This window comes from Mastigoproctus giganteus, chromosome 3 (assembly GCF_048544385.1).
Source record: "Mastigoproctus giganteus isolate SK-2022 chromosome 3, ASM4854438v1, whole genome shotgun sequence".
NCBI classification, from domain to species: Eukaryota; Metazoa; Arthropoda; class Arachnida; order Uropygi; family Thelyphonidae; genus Mastigoproctus; species Mastigoproctus giganteus.
The window spans coordinates 135,275,606-135,300,682 of NC_143577.1; the positions used below are offsets into that span (position 1 = coordinate 135,275,606).

The 25,077-nt window shown below is 40.0% G+C and overlaps 1 protein-coding gene across 3 annotated transcripts in view; it reads right to left on the reverse strand.

Annotated features, from left to right (window-relative positions):
- The window catches only part of LOC150088279 (atrial natriuretic peptide receptor 1), a 1,689,763-nt gene that overhangs the window by 1,622,542 nt on the left and 42,144 nt on the right, over positions 1-25,077 (reverse strand). For 2 of the 3 annotated variants that reach the window (XM_090369442.1, XM_090369440.1), the window contains exons 2-3: positions 10,536-10,650; positions 7,283-7,490 (exon numbers count right to left, since the gene is read on the reverse strand). In XM_090369442.1, coding sequence (XP_090225568.1) covers positions 7,283-7,490; positions 10,536-10,650 — 323 coding nt within the window. The remainder of the gene's footprint in view (positions 1-7,282; positions 7,491-10,535; positions 10,651-25,077) is intronic. The other variant, XM_090369441.1, reaches the window with a different exon arrangement.

A 25,077-nucleotide genomic window follows, 5' to 3' on the forward strand; every position in this document is an offset into this window, starting at 1 on the left:
GGAAGACAATATTCTGGAAGGATGTAGTTATGAGATTCGGGTGGAACAGAAACTGATTAAAAGGCTGAATGATGATGAACATGCTGTGGAGAAACTAGAGTGCAATAAGGAAAATAAAAATAACAAATGCCGTGGAATGGACTTGTTAGAGGGAGAGGTGATAAAGAGTAGTTTAAAATAATCCCGTCCCATTTGTTGGGTATGTTCAACGTGTGCCTCAAGAATGGAACATTTCCGTCGCCTTGGTAGGAGGCTCTACTAAAACTGATATTAACTTCGAAGGATCGATTGGATTCATATCGTTCAACTGCTCCTCTCAGTGGGGTAGGAAATATCTATGAAAGGCTGCTTTCAATAGAATTGTTGCTTATGTGGGAAGTCACTGTACCTTGTCTGATGAACAGTACGACTTTAAGGCGGAGAAAGGTACTGTAGATGCACTAGAAAGACTAAACACGATTGCGCATAACTGTATGGAGAAATATTTCGTGTGAATTCGCTATTGATTTCGCAGGGCCATTTGATATGATAAAGTGGGACAGTGACTTCCCACACAAGCAACAATTGTATTCGAAGCAGCTTTTCGTAGATCTTTCATAATATATATTTTTTTTAAAAGAGTCGAACAGCTGTGTCGTCTTTATAGTCAAAGAGGTTTCTTTGCATCTAATTGTATTTATTTGCATTTCTTCTGTCTGTCATTGTATTAATAAAAAAATTTGTATTTTTTGGTAGGCGTGTGTAGTATGTTTTGCAGTGCGGCTCCGAATCGCTAGTTCAACACCGCTGTGGTACCCTCTGATGATACAAATATCTACAAAACGGCCAGAATGTGTGTAATATTATATTCATGTAGTGTGTGTGTTGTTTAGTTGAGCTTGCTTTCTAATATCAGTCCAAGAAATCTTACGGTATTGACAAGTCGGATTCGAGTACAGTATTTGTTTATTTGTCGTTGGAGTTGACAGCACAATGCTTGCAAAAGCGGATTTATTTTCTGCTACTCGATACCAATTGCGTCTGGTCCACGATTCTATTTTGGTTATTGCGAGTTGGATATGTCGTTTGATAGCGTTGATACTTTGAGATTGACAGGAAATGGTAATGTCGTTCGCATACATGTAAGCTTCAACGGGTTTTGGGATGTCTCCTGTCATGTTGCTAATTCGAACTGCGAATAAATTTGTACTAAATATCGATCCTTGTGGGACGGCTTTCTCCTGAATGTGTGTGTAATAGTATATTTTTTTATCGGACCTGAAAATAATGCAGGTGCAGGAAATTTTGAATTATTTCGTGCAAATGACCCCTCAGCCCTAGATGGTAAAGATGCTTAATAATATACTGACGCCAAGGTAATAATATACTGACGCCAAATGCATTTTTAATCTAAAGTTGACCATGATTAAATGTTGTTTCATGACAAAGGCATTGCCGAATATAAGATTCAGCTGTGACGAGTACATCCAAAATCGATCTGTTCTTCTGAAAACCATATGGATCTGTCAGGAGATCCTGTGATCCTAAGATCCATGTGAGCCTCGTATGACTATTTTGAAAATTTTACTAATACAGCTCATAAGAAATAACAAAACCAAGTCTTTGCCTGATTTTGGTAGGGCTATAATGAAAGAAAGGCGACAGGTAGAAAGATACTATTTACTATTATATCAGGGTCACCAAGAAAATCACTTCTACTACCCATCTGTATTGTGTCTGTAAATTGCGTGTGTTCTCTGGTCGATTTCCTGCTTTACTAGCGAAAAACTCCAGTTTTTCCGGAGCAGGGGGTGAACTTTGCAATGTACGCCTGAGATCGACTAACTCAGCCACGAAGTGAAAAACAGCCCATAAAAATTCCTCTCGTCATCGACGGGATTCGAATCCCAGGATAAGAACCTCTGCTTTGCATATTTGCATACTTGTGGATTTTGAGAAGAGCGGAATCATCTTTTCTGTGCTTGTGCATTATGAATTGAGGGGACAAGTGATTGAAGAAGCTCCTAATGTCTAATCCCTTTCTCCTGGATGTGAATAACTGTTTGTTGTTTAAAAAGAAGATTTTTACGCACTTTAAAATTTTGAATTCCAGCTATTCAAGAGGATTTTATAGTTGGAGAATCATGAACCAGAGAGAGAATTGTAAGAATATTGAAAATCTTACAAAAATCTGATTTTTTTATTATTTGGAAAATTAGTTCTTTTTGTTTAGATTCTTGCCATTAATGAGCTATAGGAATAAAATCTGCAGTTTCGAAATAAAAATTTATTCTGGTAGGGGTTGAAAGAACCAAATTAGTTGTCCTGGGAAAGGGTAGTGAAACGAAAACAGAACAATTAGCCTTACTTTCGCTAAAACAAGGAACACTACGGAAAGCACAGCGGGTGGCTTAGTGCGACAAACAAGTGAGGGTCATTCCGAGACACATTAGTACAGCCACATTGCCGCAGACAGGTAATCGGTTCGTAAACACACACACAAGTTCCCAAAAATAGATGCTGTAGTCACGAATGTCGCTTCTTTGTGGTTTTAAAATGCCTTAGAGACGAGGCGTTATATGTGTAGGGTAATGTGTTGTTTTGGACAACCGGCTACTTCAAAGAACACACCGGATGGCCACAGATCCAACAGGTTGAAAATAGGGAGTATTGTTCACGTGCTATGGGGCAGGCTGACCGAGGCTTTTCAACGAATTAAAGGAAAAATAATGAATAAAGAAAGAGGGGATTGGTAGAAAACACTGTGGGGAGGCGTGCCAAACTCCGAAGAAAACTGTGGATGGGGACGGAAAAAAGGGGGAAAGAAAAAAGATTATTTTTGGTCGGAGAGAGTTTTGGAAAAAGTGCGGAGGAGTTGAAGAGGGAAGAGTGAGTCAGTGTCAGTAAGTTGGGCAGTTAGAGTAAAAATGAGTGTTGGGGAGAAGAGAAGGGATCAAGTTAAGATGTAGCAGTTAGTCAATCCGTCAGCCAGTAGCCGACACAGTTTTGTTTCAGTAAGGAGAGTTCAGAGTTTTTTTGAGTTCACTAAAGCGCAGTAGGCAACTATAATAATGGAGAAAGCTTAACACTGTTAAGTTAGCTTATTGTAGGATAAACAAAATGCCTGATGCCCGGAGGTAATGGAGCTGAAGCAGATAGAATCCGGAGCCGGACCGAAAGGAGAACAAACGTGCTGACCAGATGAGTGAATCATTCTTTTAGGAGCAAAGGTACTCGAAACCCAAGAAGTAAACCCGAAAACCCCTGTCGAACTCTCCAAAGATTGCAAGATGAGTTCTAGATGGAGATGATCTGCTGTTCACCGCGAGAAAGACGAAGGACATGCCGCAGATCCCCGAGATAACTAAGTAAGTGGTTAGTTACATAATTGTTCTCATACACACCACGAACTGTAGGAACCCCGAAATTAAGTAGCAGGACTTTAGAAAGATACTGTGCATAAGAATTACTCAGTAGCAAGGATAAGTTAAATTTAGGAAATGTGCTGAAGGAACATTAGCCAGAACAAGCTAATAGATAAATATAAAAAATTTTGGATGGGAAATAGAAGTCAGTGAAACCTTTTAATAATCTTAATGATAGATAAATGAATAAGTATTGAATTATGTAAGAATTAATAGAAAGAGGATTGTTAATTTGTTATTAACGGTTTTAATTGATGCATGATCAATATCTGAAGAAAATTATAGAAAGGGATCGATTTTGTTATTGTTGGTTTTTAAAGGATGCAGGATTGAATGTATACAGGAGGGAATGAAACTGGATTGGTATTGTGATTGATGGTTTCAACCAATGCAAGATTAAGATAGATGTATATAATAAGATGAGACTAAATCATGTTGTCTTAGGTATAAATTCAATTATTATTTGGCTTTTTAATTATGATCATGTAAATATGCCTAATAAACTTATTTTTTATATACAACATTTGTGAGTTTTTTGTTGTTCTGAGTAAAAGCCTATCCAAAGGGAATTAAAAACTTTAAGGAGCTTTCCCCTTGAACTTAGAATTTTCTGGGAAGAAATAGTCAGATGCGTAAGTGGGGTGAAATTACTAAAAGGGGATAGAAAAAAAAGGGGAAATAATAAATATAATAAATATAAATAAAAGAAATAATAATAACTAAAATATTCCACCCCCCCACAGAATGAAAGTTAAAAAGGGATTGGAAAGGTCATGAGATGCAACATAACATAGAAACAGAATATTATTAAGGTAGACAGGAAGCATGTAGGAGTGGTACCATTCTAATTATAGGTGGGAGTCTACACTATGAACGATATGGCATTTAAGGAACCTCACTATACATCCTTCAGATGCCTCTTCCACTAACAGGCGATTCAGAGCAGTTGTGGAGACTACTGATATTTTATGGCAGGCTTGTATCAGAGAAATTGGGGATCCAATTTCTCTGATACAAGTACAGATATCATCCATGATGTACATGGATGCTATCTGTTTGATATCATCAGGTGAGAAAAGGAGTACAGGTTATTCCTCCTTTCTTTTTATTTTTTTTTATTTTATTCCTCCAAATTCTCAGTTATTGAGCATGGTGGACAGTGGGTTGAGTGCTAGACAGAACCATAGTAAATTCAGGGAATCTCCCTACAAGATTCTTCTGAAAATGAGACTTTATTTTCTACCTTGTATTTCTAGATTTTTTTTCACTTATATCCACTTTTCACAATTTTTAGAGAAGGCAGAGTGGCTGCCTTTACAATTGTAGTTACAATCCACAGTTACACACCGAATCATATGGGAAGACCGTTTGAGAATGTCCAAGTTTCTGACATTTTTTTAACATCATATAGGGTTCGGAATGTATGGCGAATGCAACAGTGCAATTACCCTGCTTTCACTTATGAAAGTAGGTTTGGTGAGCTGAATGTTGTATGATGCGAGTTGGAATTAGCTCTCCTTCTCTTTTCCGCACAACTCTTTTTGCCTGTGAGACCTTCTGATTCTGCAGTTCATGCACGATTTCTTCCTCTGAAACATTCATTAGGTCCCATTACACCTTTGGAGGTATTAAATGTGGGGACACCTTAACTGAAACTCAGCTAAACGAGGTGAGTTTCAGTAGACACTCAGAGTGTTTGAACTAGTGGTCTCACCAAGCAGGTTGAGACCACCGGATCTAAATTTCAGTAGATTTCAGTCGTCGCGCCATTTTCGGGGAACCAGTTATGCTTTAAAGACATTTTGTCTTTAAATTAAATCAGTTAGATTTGCTGACTGGTTTGTTGTAAACTGCAGAATCAGAATTAGGGTATTCCATTCGAGGAGCATCCGTCCGCAGTCTCTTTGGTTTAATTGAGTCATTATTGGATTAAAATAACCCCGATAATAGAATTTGCGTCCGATAATACCCGATAATCGGATTTGCATCGATTTATATCAAATCCTATTATCAAATAACCCAATAATAGGATTTGCATCAGCGATTTGCAGCCTTAACAGGTGAAAAATTATCGCAGTCCATGTTTTGCTCCTTTTGGCCTGGGAGTTAGATTTATCACCCAGATCTCCGGCCCCACTGGGGGGCAGGAGCAGTGCCACACGTGACCGAGTGGCTGAGTTAGTTAATTAGTTAGAACTGTTAGGATTAGAAAGGTAGATTTCTATTCTGGGCTTTTTTCCTGTTTTTACTTTCTTGTACCGCGAAAGAGCTACTCTAATTTATAAATAAAGTAAACGGTAGTGAAATAAAATATAATATATTCATTTAAAGGCTCTTTGAAGATAATTTTGTGCTCGTTGAGGAATGCACGGAAATCTCTTGGCTACTGAATGCTTGGATTGGGTCTACTGGAAAGGTAGCCAGCTGTAACTGACGCAAGAAGACTCGGAGTGCTGAAGGTAAGAATAATGTTCCTTGAAGTAGTAAGGACACCATCCTGTTTGTCATTATTCTTTTGGCACTGATGACACGTTGTGCCTTAAGTTCTTCACTAATTTATTCGTTGTGCACATTAAGTAGGTCCCATTCCGAAATGACCCCCTTTTGTAGTGTTAAAAGTTCTACGTGGGGACTGAATGGGAACGCCTGCAAAGGTCATTTGCTTCATTAGGTGCTTAGAATGATTGGGATTAGTTGTTTCCTCCAAGAGATCTCTGAGCGAAATCGTTTGAATATTTTAGGAGTACCGCTACAGATTCTGCTTTTCAGCACAAGAAATGGTGATAAGCTGCTAAGAGGTTTCGTTGAAGAAGAATGTATGATTAGAAGAGCAGGTACGTCTGGAAAAGATTCTTTATGGTTGAGGCGATTCATGTTCTATATGTGAGCTTATAAGCTCTAGAGTCGGGGGGATCCATGTTTGCTCCTTTTGTCCTAAGTATTAAATTCATACACAGGTTACCAGCCCATGAATGTGGAGGCAGGAGAGATGCTACAAGTGACCAAGCAATTAGAGATTAGTGGTAAGTGAATTAGAGAAATTGGTTATATATACTGTATGTACAAAATAACATTAAATAACTTTATTAATGAAAGACTTTAATCAATCGAGTGGCGATAAGGCGCTTTCAGGTCACTTTGTAAATCGCATGATTTCTTTCTTCGCCGTTAGGACCATTCCTCATTGCGAAAATAGGAAAATTGAATATACCGTCTGAAATATATAACACATCGGTGTTTATATTTTTAAACTTAACTTCATTATTATTATTTAATTAAATGTTCCTCTTTCATGGGCATGTTCAGTGGCAGTGTTCTGTGAACAAATCTTAACTATCAGAAAAACTATTTTTCGGCAATCGAACAGAACCCATGACGGATACTTTGATGTGAAAGATACGCTTCTTATATGTGCTTGATTTTGTTTCGCTAAATCAATTGTTCTTTCGCCATTATTTTTATTCTACTTGCCCACGTCACACGCGGTGGTCTCTGAAGTTCAGGTCATACCACAAGAGTTGCTCGTTGCTCTGTTGCTTTTTTTCTATGTATAGCTTGCATGAAAGGAATTTCTGGAAAGTATACAGCTCCATTGTAAGCATCAACATTCCCCTATTTGCAGTTGGAAGTAAAACGTGGTATTTGAAGCATCAATTTCATTATTCAACTATTTTTAACTTTGCATGCGTATGTTAAGTTGATTGCAAAATAAATGGCATCGTGCTCCTATAAGGTATATCAAGAAAGCCATGTTTTATATATATATATATAAGTGCTCACAAAAGCATGCATGCAAACAGTGGAAGCATGTGTAGAGAGCTGAGTTTATATTTCATATGTGTGTGTGTGTGTGTGTGTTTGTGTGTTTTAAATCTTACCTCTTCGTGTCCGTAATCAAAATTAAATTCATCTTTTGAAATCTGTTTCACTGCTTTAGAAAAATTGGCATACTCCCATGTTTCTGGAATGCGTGCAGTCACTGTCAGAAGAGCTTCATAAGCTTGACGGGCACGGAAATTGCGGCTTGCAGAATCCTCCTCTCTAAACCACGGGCGACTGCTTTCATTCTTGCTAAAACAAAAATATCTTCTGCTAATGAAAAAATGATATTCACACTTCTTTGGCAGTACACTGACAGAATACGAGTATACATTAATATTTAACAGTGCAAGTACACCAGTTGTTGCAAATACACTGCCTTAGAAATAACATAGAAAACCTGTAACCACTACTCAGTTAATTTCTTCCCCTCGGTTCTGGTATGTGTTCACGATCGTAAATCTTAGTTTTAATACTGACTATGCCTTCCTTAAGCCATTTGTTATGCCACTGGATGTTCTCAGCAAATTAAATCATTCCAGTACATGCTGAATGCCATCGTTAATTAAACCCTCTGATTCCGAGTACAAATCAACATGCAAGTATTGCTTTTAGCAGTTAAATAAGGTAGGCATTTAAATACATTTGATACTTTTATTTTACCTTCGAATTAATAGCTTTAATTTTATGACTAAATTTAGCAATTTTTTTATTGGCTATTTTGGAAGATCACTATCTTTTCTATCTTCCAAAACAAAAGGCAGCGTACCTTGTTATTTTTTTCAGTGCAATTTTTTTGGCTAGAAATATATTATACTTGTTATTCAAAAATTATAATAATGAAAAAAAAATGTTTACGTTGTATGATATACAGTATTATAATAATGTATAACATTAATGCCGCATAATATGCATGGTGAATATCTGTCATATTTAAATTGGAATATATATATATATATATATATATTTTTTTTTTTATCGGTCGCTCGGGTAACAGGAAAGCTCATAGTAAGAGGCATATTTATATATTCTACAACGAAGTTAACATTTACGGCGGCTTTCTTGTCGGTCCATATTAAAATAATAAATAAACAAAAATAACTCAATCCGGTCGGATTGCTTTTTAGCATAAAATTTAAAAACTTCAAATGATATTATGATAATATTTTTATTTCCTTTTATTGCGGATGTAATAGCAGCATTACAGAAAGCTTATTATAGTATTTCATAAGGCGAAAAAAATAAATAAATAAGCATTCAGTATAATGTGAAAAAGTTGACAAATGCCATACCAAATTATAGAAAATTACAAAACTACTTTTAGGAGGCGCCTTCCACTAAACGGTTATCTCGGAAGTCTGAATTGATACTATGCAAACGTTGCCTGCCACTAACCACTGGGATGTAGCTAGGAAGTCGCAAAAACTTCTATGTTTGCCCGCTCTACGAGGACCTGCGAACGTTGCTCATATCAAAAATACATGCCTTGCCTCGGGGAATTGAACATTTTCTGATCAATAAGGAAGACCAGTACCACGCTTTCTCTGCCATCGCCCATGATCTCTTCACCAGAAGAAGGTCACTGGTACAACGTCCTGGAACTGATGCACATTGATCAACATCCTTTTCTCATATACTGAACATCTTCACCTAGATTGTGACCACTTCTAGCTACTGAACTTGACATTCATGTCACTTGAATTGTTTCATCCGTGTCTCTCTTGATACGTGATTGTTTTCCCACCCTCTCGAGGGCCTTCTTCTTCCACTTCCGCCTAGGTGGGAGAATTCCCACCCAACCTACGGAGGATGCCTTCCCTTACATCCTCCGTCGTTCTGTGTATACCTCCTTTCCTTTACCCTCTCTGGTACATCTTGCACCCCCTGTACCCTTTTTTTTTTTTTACTTGGTCTCTTTCCAGGAAGCTCAGGCGACCTGGAGGAGACTAGCCAGAAAATTATGGGCAGCCTGGCTAGCTCCTAGTGGTGTGTGCGGGCAACGTGGGGTACTACCATGGCCCTGCGGCCAAAAGCCAGGACACCCAACAGAACCCAGCACAATACTTCATTTACAACACAAAAAAAAATTTCTGGCTTTCACAGTGATACTGTTTATCTCCAAAGAGTTCATATGGCGCAGATGTGGGAAACCAGCGGAGGCATCTTTCCCCCAGCACTATGCACAATATGAACACAGTCCCAAAAACTCTGGTTGGTCTCTTCCAGGGTCTCCCGAGCTTCCTGACAGAGATAAAAATAATAATAATAATAAATAACAGGAATGTGTGGGGTAAGGAGTCATGAACAGAAGGGGGCGCAGATATAAATATGGGGAAGGAGAGAGGAAGACATCCCACAGGTAGACATCCCCCATTTTGCCTGATCGAGTTCTCTCCTTCAGGACAAAAATAACATGCTGGGTAGCATGATATTGGTTGCCATTTGAAGAAGGTTGAGCAGCAAGCTGTGGTTCGTTATGGTCGGTGAATTGTCCTAAGTCGGTGGAGCAGTCATTTCCTTAGTTAGTCAAGTTGGTGAAGTCTGCTAAGTGGGTGTAAACTGTGTGCGTCGTAAAAAGAGGTTTTTTGCGAACCTGGAGAAGGCCATGTAGTCATCCTCTGAGTCAAGGAGGTATTGTTCTTGATTCTTCGGGGGATAGAGGAGAATTGTCATCAAGTTGCATCGTAAGACCTCGTACAGTTAATAGGTGTACTTGAAGTGGTCGCACGTCTCCGGAAGTCCGAACCTACAGAGTTGGTCGTTAGTCATTCCGAGGTCAGTTAATTTGCTCTTAATAGCGTCATGGCGCGTCAGCAGAAAGGTGGCGTGTAGACCGGGGGAAAACCTAGTCGTATTTGCTAAAGTTGCCCGTTAGAAAGAAAGTAAGCGATGCGGAAAGATCGCGCTGGGAGCGTCAGCCTAAGAGTACAGACCACAATATTCTGTTATTAATTGTATTTTCTCTCCCTATATACTGAACTTCAGTCAGCCTCAGTTCTGAGTGATTCAAGAGTACACCTGATATCTCTTCTGGTCACAGATTAGGTATTCTCTGTTGTCTATGTATTGTAACGTTTAATGAATGCCCAATTTTTGCCTATATGACTGCTGAAGAATTATTATATATTATATAGTATTATATTGAAGTATTGTATAGTAATTTATGTAATTTATGCATTGATTTCGGCATTCATTTCGAAATGTTTAAAAGATTATATGTATGAAGCACATAAAGCTTTTTTTTCCTCAATGTTTGGCTTATTTCTGTTTTTAATTCAATTAAAAAATAATAATACAGATAAATTATTTTACCTTGTAAATAATTCGATACTGAAGAAAACGTAATCTCCACTTTTCACCATTCCAAGTTCTTCAGCTGCCAGAAGAATTTCTCGAATTGCATCGGGGGAGGCGCACATTACTATAACTGTGAAAAAGCAAATGACACTAACATTAGAATAATAATAATAATAATAATAATAATAATCTTTAATAAGTTAAACAGTATGCATTAGTGATTCCTTACACAGATGACCAGAGGAAAATCGTTAACTATACATGCGACCAAGCACAGAAATACAAAGTTCAGCTAAAAAATGACCATTAGAAAAAAAATATGAGAATATAAAAATAATCGTAATTAAAACACGTAAGACTACAAATTAAGCATAGCATAAAATGACATCAGCATGCTAGGACCAGCACTTCCACACCTGTCCTTTACACACAGTAAGATAGCCCAAGATGTCATCTCGATATGATTTGTCAATTCACCATAGGTCAGTGTCTATGTTGAGCGAGTTTAGTGTCCAAAGTCACATTTTGGGAAGTGTCTCTTGAAATTTTGTAACCTCTAGAGCCTTGAACATAAAGAGGGAGTACCGTGAAGGTGTCTTCCTGGCAAACGCCAACCGACCGTGTTCGAGATGTTCAAGTAATCATGCTTCAATAAACACAGATGAAGGAATGTCTTTATTTTTCTCACACGTTCTCTGTGGACTGTGAGCGCGTTTTGCACGTTGGAGCAGAGTGCAGATTTGGATGTCGTGTAGATCTGGTGAGATCACAATTTGGCCCATTTCAGCACCCAGAATTCTAGACCCCATAGTTTCTTACGGGTGGTGGAAGGTGCGGCAGATCAAATTTCCACGGCATAGGAGAGAACGCTAGAGAAGTACATTTCGATGTGTTTCCTGATTATGTTTTTTATTGTGAGTTCTGCACAGATATATTTTCATTGCCCAGAAGGCTCCCAAGTCTTTGGAGTACTGAGCTTGGATTTGTTGTTTATATTTGAGGTTCGCATCAAGGATTACTCCTAGGAATTTTACACTTCCAGTGGGAGTCAGAGCCTTTCCTGCTAATTCCGGAAGTAAGGTATCAGCGGACGTCATCCGACTTGGAGAAAATATTATACAGCTTGACTTTTCTGGATTAACTTGTAGGCCAAAAAAAATTTGCATACTGACAGAATGTAATAAGGTAGTTGTTTACAGTTTCTGAGGCAGCTTGTCTTGTTTGGGGATCAACGACCTGGCGTTGGCATGGCAAGTAACACACACTATCATCAGTATATGATAAGAACGCTGGAACTTTATCTCTAAGTGGCCGATTATTGCAGCGAATAACAGGGCAGAGAGGGAACCACCTTGTAGGATGCCTACATCTGCGCTTTTACAGACTGTACTCTTATTACAAGTAAAGTGGAGCATTCTCCTAGACAGCAGACTTTATGGGGTGCGAGTATATTGTCCGATATCCCGTAGAATCTATTAAGTAAGGTAAGGAGGGGTATGATTTGTACTGAATCGAATGCAGATTTCATATCCAAAAATATGGTGTGAAGATCTTCATTTTCATTCTAGGCATGAATTATTTTCTGCGATAAGGACAGTAGCAGGTAAAATAGTAGATCTATTTGGCATGGCATAATGGGTATGATCGGTCTATGCGCAAGTGCAACATCGTTGCTATTGCTAGTGCAACATCGTTATAGATGCACTTCTTGAGGCATTTCAGGAAAGGAGAGGCTATTGATATAGGCCTAAATTCCGCTGGTGTTTTCGCATAAGGCTTTTTTTGGAACTGCCATGACTCTGTAAGTCAATCAGCTTGCAGGCACCTGTGCCTGTTTGAGTACTTTGTTGTAGAGGTGGGTGGGCTCTCTGCCGATGAAATAAGAAGCAATTCTAAGACTAAAAAGAGGTATTGCGTCAGTTCCTATGGTTGCCTTGTGTGGCAATGAGTTTATTTTTATTTTAATGAGCTATTCTTCGAAATTTTCGAGATGATGATTTTTCGAAGGTGTACTGCACGAAGTAGAGATGTGGGGCTCCTCTACAAACACCACAATCAAATTATTAAAAGCCGCAGAATACTGGCGCTTGAAGTGGGCAACATGGACGTGTCATTTCTCACCACAGCAGCACACAACACCGATGGCCAAAGCGCTGAATGTAACCAGGTTTTCAGCATTAATGCACAAGAGAAGACTCATCTTAACTGTAAAAATGATTGCAGGAAGAGCCTCAGCGCCCAAAATTTGGGACACCGTGTGTTGTCGGATCCCCCAGCCAGCTCTCCGCTCCACTCCCAAGCTTCTTGCTCTTCCTTCGAGGTTACATTTTAAAGATCGGTTCCTCCCTTAACAGAAGCTCCATCTAGTCCAATCCCTGGATACTAACTTGTTTAAAATAATAGATGACAACAAGTATAGACAGCTTATCCTAGATCTGCTCGTGGTCTCCAAAACAACCAACTGAACTCAGATCGTTATGGCTTGGCAAGAATCTCACAGAAAACCAGACTCAAGGAAACTATCTTTTGTTATGGCAATTTGTATTATTTTAGTTATTTATATTTTGTATTACTTTTCCTTCAAGTCAATATTATCTACTATAAGAACTTTTTTTTTTCTTTTTTTTTTTCTTTTTTTTTTCTTTTTTTTTTTCTATATCCATAATCTGGCTACAATTTAATCTTTATACTCCCTGCGAAGTTATCTCTGCCGCTTGTTAACCCCTGGCATGATGCCATGAAAGGTATTGTAGAGTCGTGGTACTTGCGTGTAACGGTGAACCTTACAAAAATATCTTATTTATTTATTAGTCGGTAGTTGAACAAACGTTGAGTGCTTCATTCCAAGCATGTACTTTACCCGCGCCGTGAACTCTTTTAAAACGCAGCACATGCTGACGCCATTCCTGAACAACAAAAGCTATAGGGGTGCAAATTTGACAAGTGGACCCCACACGTTTACCTCTGGTCAGCCAGCCGTTCATGAAATTGTCAACAGCTGATTGTTTGAAGAAGAAATCTTTATTGCATACAAAACGCACATGGCGTACGCAATACTCTTCACGGCTAAAAGCCAGTTTACAGTAAAGGCTAATACAAGGTTACAAAGGCTAATAAATATTACAGTAAAGGCTAATACACAAGGATGAGATAGGTGAAAAAATAATATTATTACTAATTATACAAATGTAGGAAAGCAAATGAAAAATTTACATATGAACATATGTACACAACAGCAGGTTATCAAGTTAAATTATTCTCCAGGGAGCAGTCCTTTTACAGTGCTGGAGTCATCTGAGCAGGAGCAGAAAGTTGGAACAATGTAGTTGAGGGATCCATGGGTGTGATGGACAGGTCCTGGGGAGCAGGTTCTAATATCCTGTGACGTGGTCCTGAGAAGGAAGTCGATGGAGTAAGTTCTGCCTGTATTTTTTATCCAATGCGAACTTGTAGAGGTCGCCATCCAAGGAGTATATGTACTGCAACATTTGCACGGGTAAGAATCGATCGGATAACTTTAACCGGTTTGGGGTGGCCTGAAGGACTGGATTGGTCCGAAGGCTTGGGACGGGAATCCTCCAACTGCAGTTAGCCCAGAAGTCTGGGTCCGAAATAATGCCAACCATCATTTTTACAGAAAAGACGAGTCTTCTCTCATGGATAATGGCAGGAAGACGTCTGGTGTTTAGAGATGCTGCCATCTGGCTGGTCCTTCATGCAGGGGGAAGCAAGAATTTCCATATGGCCCACTTCAATAGCCAAAATCCGCCTGCAAAAATCCGTCTTAGATGCGTTGCGGCAGTTGAGGTCCAGACTTCTGCTCCATAAAGAATGACCGGATAGACATATGTCTTAATATCCATGCACCCAATGGCCTGGTCATGGACATGCATAAGTTGTTGCTTAAGCATTCCCGGAGTCGACAGAATTTTTTTTGCAGGTGGTCTATGTGTGGTAGAAAGGAGAGCTTCTGGTCAAAAATAACGCCCAGATCGGTGTGTTGCTGAACAGCAGAAATCGTGGATCCTCTTATATTGGGTTTGGTTTGAGCGAGAAAGTCAACTGTTTCGACTTCTCAGGATTGATGTGAAGGCCGAACCCGGAGAGGAAGGCCTCGAGGTTTTGGATTTTCTGTACGATTAAGACATTTGTGTGGTCAGCAGTGTCTCCGGGGTTGATAGCAGTGAACAGCTTTATATCATCAGCGAAGGTGATAATATCAGTTCGGCCCGTCACGAAAGTCAGAAGAACAGCTAAGAACAAAATACCAGAGAGGACCCCACCTTGTGGGACTCCAGCTGTAATAGTTCTGGTGTAGCGCCGATTGGTATCGCTAACAATAATAGTCCTGTTTTCTGTGTGAATGAACCAGAGCACATCTCCGCCAATGAGGTAGTATTCACGTAATAGCCTTACCAATGCGTGAACGGATACGGAATCAAATGCTGCCTGGACGTCGATAGAAGTGACAGTGATTTCCGAACCGTGCTCAAATGCCTCGAAGATCTTGGTAGTGGTGGTGACTAGATTTGTAGCTGTGTATCTTGACTGGGTGGCATAGTGGATCTGCGGTGGCTGATCTGCATTATTTGGGTGGTTAACGTTTTCAGAAGAGATTTCTCAAATATCTTTAATAGGCTTGATGCAGAAGAAATAGGACGGAAGTGACTAGGCTGAGAAGCAGAGCGTATTTTTGGCAGCGGTCTTACTAGATAGAAGTGCCATATAGGAGGGAAGAATTTTTGAAGAAGGATTTTGTTGAATAACGACAGAATGGGATCAACAATAAATGTACTCAGGCATTTCAGCATAAACTGAGGAATCCCGTCTGCGCCGGATGCGGCCGTAGGTGCTAAACTATTTATTGCATCAATCAGTTGATATTTGGTGAGTTGAACTGAATTTAAGGGGTTGGTTGAAATCGGATTGATTGGTAATTCCACTGGTGTAGTGGATTCTGGCTGAGCCGCAAACCTAGTTATGTCATCGAGCCAACTGCTCAGATTGAGTGAGTGGATGGTGTCCTCTGATTTGCTTCTATGGGAGGGCTTCCCTTTATTTATGGTAGCCTCTAGGTGAAGTTTTATTGCCTCCCTCTTGTTTTTAATAAAAAGAGCTCTAGCTCGGGAGAATGCAGTTCTGTCCGAGGGTGAGCCTGAGTTTTTCTACCGCTTGTGCATGTTCTGTTTGACGTGGAAGCTTTCAGAGCCTTTTGAACTCCACCAGGCCCTTGAATGCTCTGTAATAGTTAGCTTCTTTGTTGCAGCATAGAGAGAGACAGTGGCTATCCATCTTGTCATTAAGTCAATTCCGAGTTCAGGGTCGCATTCCTCAAGGACATCCCATGGAATTGCCTGGGGTGCATATACACACCTTTCAGGATCGAGGTATTTGGGTGCTGTAATAGTTTTGGCTGTGACTTTCCTCCTGCCAGAAGTGATGGGCATTTCTATTTGCACAGAGAGAATGATGGGGTTATGATCAGACTGTATGTTGCTTGTTGTGTTTTGATTAGCTACAAATTTGCTGACGCGAACGTGAGGTTTGCTCTTCTGGAAACCCATCCTTGCTTTGGAAAATTTTGCATGTGAATCTTCTCAAGGCACTCCTTATAGGAGTTAAAAATGCGGCAGTCAAAAGATTTCACCTACATTTTCCACATATATTGTTGAATATATTCAAGAAATGTCTATTAGGGGGGACTTTTCCAATTTTTTTGAAGATTGTGTTGTTAAAGATGCTCAGTAGGCCCGTAAAATTGGCAACGGATCCCAAGGCAAATCGTCCTATATCCCTTCTAGGAAATATTGGAAAGCTTTATGAGAGATTGTTAGCGCCTAGGTTGCAGAAGGTCTATATAAAACAACAGACAAGAAATACATTATGGTTAGGTCATTTTTATCGACTTTGAGGATGCTTTCGATACACTCTGGTGGGAGAGCGCCCTCAGTTTACTTCGAGAGACAGAATGTGATGATTTACTATATCAGGTTATTAGATCTTATTTTTCAAATAGACAGATAAAAGTCATCTGACAACGTTTGGTGTTTTCAAAATTCATTTCTAGAGGATGCCCAAAAGACTCGGTTCTTGGGCGTGTCCTCTGGAATTCTGTTTTAGACCAATGGTTACTAAGAGGAAGTCAAATTTGCAATAAAATAGCATATGCTGACGATTTAGAGCTATGAATACCAGGCATGTCAATGCTTTTGCTAGAAACACGTCGGAAAGAAAGACTGGATGATTTGCTGAAATGGTATAGAATCAACAAATTAAAAATTTCTGAGACGAAAACTAAAATTATGATTTTCAATAATAAACTGGATTAAAACAAACCTCCTAAACTTCATATCAACAATGCCCAAATTCCTTATGTTTCACAAAATAAATATCTTTATCTCTTAATTGATGATACACTTTCTTTAACCCCCACGTAAAGAACTTAGCTGAAAATATTTAGAAGTTTACTGCCAATGTGATTAGGCTCTCCAGAGCTGAATGGGGTATAAAGCACAAAACTTTGGCACTGTTATAAGGCTATATTTTTGCCAATTGTAGTATATGCGGCTGCCATATGGTTTCCTAGGGTTACTCACGTCACAGTGAAGGCCAAACATTTATCATTGCAGAAAAAGATGATATTGACAACACACAGACGCTGTAGAACAACATCAACAAATGCATTACAAGTGATCTCAGGTTATATTCCGATTTGCCTTTATGTGGCATACCGAGGCATCATTTCTAATGTAAAGAAAGGTTTGGCAATTCAAATCCTCGACAATGTAAATAATCCGGCCATTCGGTAGGAGAAAATTAATCTTTGGACAAAATTCACTGAGAAATGGAATACAGATGGCAATCCAGTGAAACAGGACTCACTACCAGGGAGTTCATTGAAGATGCAACTTTTGCTGTAAATAAGAAAGTTATGGGATGATTTTATCCTTCAATGACAACGTCATATTTAATTACTGGTCCCGGGGGATAAATTGTGTAAATTTGGACTTGAACCTGATTTGTGTGTTTGTAGGGCAGTAGAAGATTGGAGGCATGTTCTGCTTTATTGCCTGGCTTATGACGAATTCAGCCAAAGAACTATTTAACAGCAGTCAACGCATTAGGATTGACAACCTCAATATTTTAATTCAAGATGCTAAGAACTTTGCAGCATTCCAATATTTTTCTAAGAAGGTGTTTAAAAGAAGACGTACCTTGTTTGCTAATTCTAGAAGCGGACAGTAGACTGATGTATTCATGAAGTTATATTTCTACCTTACTTGGTCAAAGCTGTTAACTTGGAAACTAAATATTGTTTTCTTGATTTAGTAATAATATTGAATTTATATAATGGTATTAATTACACATAATTTTTACATTGATTTTTTTATTTATTTATAATATTTTTCTTTTTTATTTCTTTATTTCTTTTTTTATTTATTTATATATATATATATATTATAATATTTTTCTTTTTATTTATTTATTTTTCCCCTTGGGTTGGGCAGCCTGAGGGCGCCTGGTCTTTGGTATTGCACTCCTTCCACTGGACGACATGTTAGTGCAGCAGCATTAGATAATAGAACCAAGCACTCCTCATGCTTAGAAATGGGCACTAGGCAGTGATTGACCCGGTGTTGATCGCTGTAGACATTGTTACTTTTTCAACACAGATTTTCCAAGGTGGAGTTAGACTAATCGTCTAGGTGCCACCCAAAAGAAGTCCATACGCATACATACATAGTTGTAAAATAATAAGAGAAGTTTACCTCAATATAATACGCAGAACACTTCCTTATTACACTCTCCAGCATGGATGTATTATACATACATAGTATATCTTTTATTGCGTTTAATTGCTTGCAAGTGAAGCTGTATAATTAAAGCAGTTTCTTACACAGAATGCGATGATTATAAATAAAAAGTGTTTGTATCTATGTATATAAGTAAAAAAAAAAAAAAAATATATCTCCAATACATAAGGGTGGTTCTAAGAGTGAAGTGGGAATAACCAGCCGGTTAGTTTAACTCCTAACTTCAGTGGCAGGAAAAATCATGCAGACAATGATCAAGGGTGGATTCTAGACAGCAAGATTGTTGATTCCGAGAAATGTAGACAGTAGGATCATTTACATAGAAATCGAATTCAGAAAGATACTCAGTATGGTTTTATAAATGTAAAATTCATGTTTAACTAACCTAATTAGCTGTTTTGACAGGGTCACTCAAGAGCTGGATTTAGGGAATAATTTCGATATTGTTTATTTGGATTTCAGCAATCTAGAGGAGGTTGGAATCACAGGGAACATCTTTAGATGGATAGTTAGATGGCTTCAGGGCATTAGACAGAGGGCTGTGATAAGTGGTTATTCCTCAGATTGGGTTGATGTAAGAAGTGGGGTTCCCAAGAATCAGTATTACGACCACTATTGTTTTTAATTTTCATAAATGGCATCGATGAAGGGATAGAGGGGGGTGATGTCTAAATTTGCGGATGATGTAAAGATATCTAGAGTAGTTAATGATCACCATCAAACAGAGCTTCTTCAGGGTGACCCTTCAGGGAGGGTCAGAAAAATGGCAGCTATGCTAGAATCCAGCAAAGCGTATGATATTACACCTGGGGAACAGTAACCTCAAAATAATTTATACACTTGGTGGAGATGAACTAAGGCCAGTAGTGGAGGAAAGGGACTTGGGTGTTACGATACGGTCAGACATGCAGTTCTCCGAGAATTGTAGACAGGTTGCAAGGAAGGCCGATGGTGTGCAATTGATGATTTACAGAACAATTCCCAGTAGAGGTAAGGACGGCATGATTCCATTATATAAGGCTATTGAGAGACCACACTTGGAATACGGTGTTCAAGTATGGAGACCGCACCTAAAGAAAAACACTGTGCGTCTTGAAAGGGTCCAAAGACAGGTAACTCGGCTGGTGAGTTCGGAAAAAGAGCGTCCATATGAAGAAAGACTTCGAATATGTGGGCCGCAGAGCTTGGAAACTAGACACATTAGAAGAGACTTCATTCCCGTGTTTAAGTCTCTGAGAGGCATAAATAAAATTAATGAAGACGAAATTTTCACAGTTATAAATGGCCATAACTTCAAGTTACGGGGGACATATTTACCCTAGATTGCAGGACGTTTTATTTTAGTCGGTGAGTTATAAATTCCTGGAATACGTTACCTGTATGGGTAATAGAGGCTAGCAGTTTGGGAAAATTCAAAGGTCAGCTGGATATATTACCGAGGTTTGCACCTCCTGGAGCCGGAAATCAACAAACAAAAAAAAAGTCGTAGAAGTAAAATCTGAACTCCTGCTCCAACTCTTTAACCTGACAGTGGGAGCATCCCCGCAATATTGAAAAACGGCCAACGTTAAACTAATAAATAAGAATCCAAACAAACCACCAGAACAACCATCTTCCTACAGGCCGATCAAACTTCTCACAGTACTAAGTAAACTTTTCGAACGACTACGGTTATCCAGAATAAATCACCACTACCAACAGGCAAACCTACCCTCAACAAACCAGTACGGATTCAAACCAGGTCGATCCACAGTTGATGCACTCCAAAGCCTAATTGCCCAAGCACAGGAATCTGAGATAAAATATGTACTAGCTATCTCAATTGATTTTGCCTGGGCGTTCGACACCCTATGGTGGCCAAGCGTCCTGGGTCGGCTTCGGGAGGCAGGGGTTCCTGGCAACCTCTTCAATGTGCTTAAAAGCTACCTCACCGACAGAGCAATCAAGATAAAAACTCTCTACAAAGACTTAGAGAGAAAAATATACAGAGGGTGCCCACAGGGGTCATTACTTGGACCAACAAGGTGGAACCTCCTCATGGACCGGTTTCTAAACAATTATCGGGAAATGGTCCGCTCACAAGCCTTTGCGGACGACCTCGTCCTGACAATAGAAGCTAACTCCAGGGCACAACTGGCAATACTGGCAAACCGCGCTCTGAAAATTCTCCAATACTGGGCTACACACATTTGCTACAAATCTCACTGACGAAGACCAACTCTATACTCTTAAAGGGAACACAGAACACCCGCAGACCACCCCAAATTAAAACAGGCACTAGAACCATAAGGTTCAGCACAGAGCTCAAATACCTGAGCGTCATCTTGGATACCCGCTTATCCTTCAGATCGCACCTAAACTAGCTAAGAAGAAAAATAAAAAACTGCACTGCCTTAATAAGAATTTCCCGAAGAGACTGGGGACTGAAACAGAGAACGATGATGCTTCATTATAAAGCAGCCTTCTTACTAATCGCGACATACGCCGCTGATGCCTGGTACAAAAATGCCAGCATAGAGTGTAGAGTGTGTTAGTGTTAAACGGCACCAGGGATTTCCCCATATCCGCGTGCTATACATTGCGGGTGTGAAACAGAACACTGTCAATGCCAGAGGTTTAAAAGTGTATAGTTTTGGATATGTGTAGTGTCGTGTATTGTGGTTCCTCTGGTCATTTAGCAGCTGGGCCCATAATGGGACCTAACGTTGTCCCACTCTGTCCCGTGGAGGCAGACCAAGCTCATCAGTATCATAGTTATTTACTCTGGCAGGTTCTGCCACCCAATTTCCTGAGATTTCAGTGGTAAGGACCTAAAATGAAAGAAAGAAAAAAAAACGCTATAGATAGGGGTCAGCCAAAACAAAAGGAGTACTAGTTGGGCGATTTGATGTTATAAAGTTTTTGGGTGTAGGGCTCAAGCAATTTGGAGTTGATTCAGACGCTAGTAGTAAGTTAGAGATGTTTGTTTGTTTGTTATTTGATTTTTAGGAGCATTAGCAACTAAGGCCATATTGCTCCGGGATATGCGGTGGTCATTCCCTGACCTTTCTGCATCCTCCGTATTTGGTGGTGACGGGCTCGAACCCCAGTCTAATCAAGTAGCGTGTGCTACGTACTGCTGCTCCTTCCCACCTGGCTACGGAGGCGCGTGAGTTAGAGAAGGGGAGGGAGACTGAAGGGAGAGATAGGGATACAGGGTCCATAGAGAAGATGACTCCAAGTCAGTGGAGCAGGCCCATGCCTAACCAGAGTGAAAAAGAGGGGCGGCAAGGGGAAAATAGACCAGGGGTAACCTCCTCCCCTCGCCCGAGGAATGGAGGCAAAGGACCACGCAAGGGAGCGGAGCTAGGGAGGTCTAATGGGAGCAGCTGAGCTGTGCTGGTGGTTGTGTCACTCCTGGGACGAACCAAGGAAGGAGTTTGTTTCTTTTTCTCCCTGAGAGGACTGACATATTCAGGATGATTCTTATTTTGATCTTCAATGGGTGATGTTTGGGTGTTTAACCCGTCTAGCAGTGAAGACAGACTGTGCAAACTCATTAAAGGCAGCATAATCCTGCTCGTCCATTATAATCAGGTGCTCACAATGCCTGGGATTATCTTGGATTTTAGTGGCAAACCATGGCTGGAACGCGTCATATTCATGGCAATCATACATTATGTGATCCCACGTTTCTTCATCCCAGGTGTGACACAGTGGATCTTTTTCTATGCCTAGGGATGTTAGTTTCCCTTTAAAGGGTCGGTGGCCTGTCAATAGAAATGTAGTATGGAAGCCTAATAAGTATCAGGGAGGAGGTTTTGGACTGATTAGGTTCACAGCAGGAATGAACTTTTTGGTTATTAATCCTTTATTGGTGGTGTCCCATGTCTCTTGCCAGGTGCTGCACATAATTTCAGAGATTCTCTTCCTTTCCTGTTTGGGGTTGTTATCAAGGTTAAGAGTGATACCTGCTGTTTCGGTGCGAATACTCTTCTTCAACCGTTGATACAATACTCTTCTTATTTTACCTCTAGGTGTAGGGGTATAAATCCAGCTAGCACCTGTAGAGCTGGGGTGCTTACTGTACGCACGCCCTTGTAGTAGTAGTAGTATGAGCTTAGGCAGCATCAGCCAAAAAAAAAAAAAAAAACATCACACCATTCCCTCCAAATGACTATCCAGTTCCTCCTTAAATTTATTTAAGCTATCAACTTCCACAACGACAGATGGAAGTTTGTCCCAGCAATTAACCACCCGCTGGCTAAAGGGATATTGCAAATTTCCTCACATCTATTCTACATCTGTCTTTTCTAAATTTGAATTTATGCCACCTTAGGTGGCATAAATTCAAATTTAGAAAACCGCGCAGGTGCCTAGTCTCCAGCTACTGCAATTTGCAGAACTTAAGCCTTTCTTGGTAAGAGGATCCCTTCATTCCCATCACCAATCTTGTTGCCCTTCTCTGTACACGCTCAAGCAAATCTACATCCTTCCTAAAATGAGGCCTCCAGACCTGTACGCAGTACTCAAGGCGCGGCCTGACCATTGCCTTATACAGAGGGACAATCACCTCCTTTTCCCTGCTAACAAAATTGCTTTATATCATTGACAAAACCCCATGACCTGCCCTGGCAGCCTGTCTGCATTGCTCAGAAAACTTCATATCTGACTTTCGGCAAGGAGCATAGAACGCTGTATGGAGTCTAGTTTACGGCGATTTCAGTCGAGGGATGCCCTAGTACACCATACAGCGGCTCCATAACAAACTATTGGGACAAATATGGCATTATAGATGAGGGCCAGAGCCCGGCGCTTATGGCCCCAGTCTGCACGGCTTATTCGGATGATCATGGCCGAGTATTTTTTTTTATTTTCTCTGACATATATTTGAAGTGAGGATAGAAATTTAGCTTCATGTCTAAGACGATTCCTAAATATTTGATTTCTGGGTATAAACTTATGGAGGTGTTGTCAATTTTGATAACTGGTGGTCTTCGTTGTTGGAGCAATATATATTTTGTTTTCTCTCCCGAGACATTTAGTCGGTGATTGGCCGCCCAATCCTGGAGCTTAGTTAGTGCGCAATTTCCGCGCTCCTCTAGATCAGCTCTTGTTTCACCATGCACCACCAAAACCAAATCGTCAGCAAACGCAAGGGGTTGAGTCATCCCCAAGTCCATCCCATGAAACTCCTCCAGGACGATGGATCAAAAGTAAGGCCCCCAGGACAGCCTCGGGAGACCTCGCCAGTGACAGATTTGAACCTGGTAATAACATAGACAGTGCGGTGTCTCAGGTACTCCTTGATACAGCTTTAAAGGTTGAGTGGTGATTTGGCTTGACGGAGTCTTTTGAGAATACTTGGCCACCACAGCCGATCAAATGTGCAGCAATGTCAACTGTGGTGGCTAGCGCATACTTGGCTTGGCTGCTTGAAGAGTAGATATTAATATAAGAAGAGCTTCTTCAGTGCTGCTACCAGCTTTGAAACCGTACTGAAGTGGAGAAACGAGGTTTTCTTTAGAGCAGCATTTTCACATGACCTGCCCTTGGTAAAATCATATTGAGCTGGAGATATCAGATAATTAGAAAGAAACAGATTGGTGATACGGAGGACCGTAAGTCGATCCAAAGGTTTGCCAACCGGGAATAGGCCTTAAGGATCTAGGATTAGTTGTTGGTTTGTTAGGCTTGGCAACGAGGCGTATCAGCGCTACGTTCCAAGGTTGAGGGGAACCTCGATTGGTGCAGGCATTTGTTGTATAGTAAGAGCAGACGTTAAAGCTTTAGCTTATGGTATCTAATTAGAAAGGCATACTAAATCAGATCCAATCAGGGCCATTTTTTGACATTTTCCTTTTTAAGTGAAGCACCCTAGTTCAGCTTGTGTTGAGGTTGCATACATGGCATTCTCTTTACGAATGGTTTTGTGTGCAGGGACATCATCAGGGGAAGTTTTCATCGGGGAAAAGCTTATTTATTATTGCTTTTACCGATTAATTCCAGTTTCGGTCTGATCCATCTGTACAGTTTCAAAGACGTCTGTAAAGGTTTTATCCCGTGCAATTTGCATAATATGTTAATGCGTCACAGCCTTTGCAGCTTTGGTGGTTAACACACACTCACGTATACCCAATCTAAGAGCCGACCGGGATAGCCGGGTGGGTAAAGTGCCTCCCTGGGAACCCAAAGGTCGCGGGTTCGATTCCCGCCTCGGGCTTGGAACAAAGTACTGCAAAAACCTTGGGAGTTGCATTATAGCCACAGAAGCCTATGCGCCAACAACTACCAAAAAAAAAAAAAAAAACAATCTAGGTTTTTCTGTACGTGTGTATTGACAACAAAATGATCATGCTGTTATTGTTGTAGTAGGGTTTTAAGAGCTAAGGCCGTATTGCTCCGTGTATATTGTCTGTAAATTGCGTGTTTTCTTAGGTCGGTTTTCTGGACGAAAAACCCGAGCTTCCGGGAGAGACTATTATGTAATTTGCGTCTCTCATAATTGAAGGTTCTGTTATAAGGCACACTCATAATAACCTGTTAAAGAATGCACCATAAGTTCGCAGTTGTACAGATTTTAATCGATTCGGCAAAAAATGAACTTTGTTTTCATGTTTTCTTATTCAAAACTATTTTTATGCTCTTCACTCTGTCTAATACGTTGCATACTTCTCAGAAGTTTTATATCTTTACTTACGTAAAACACACTTCTTCATCAGAAAGCCATTTACAGTGAAAGAGCATGACAGTTGTTTGCATGC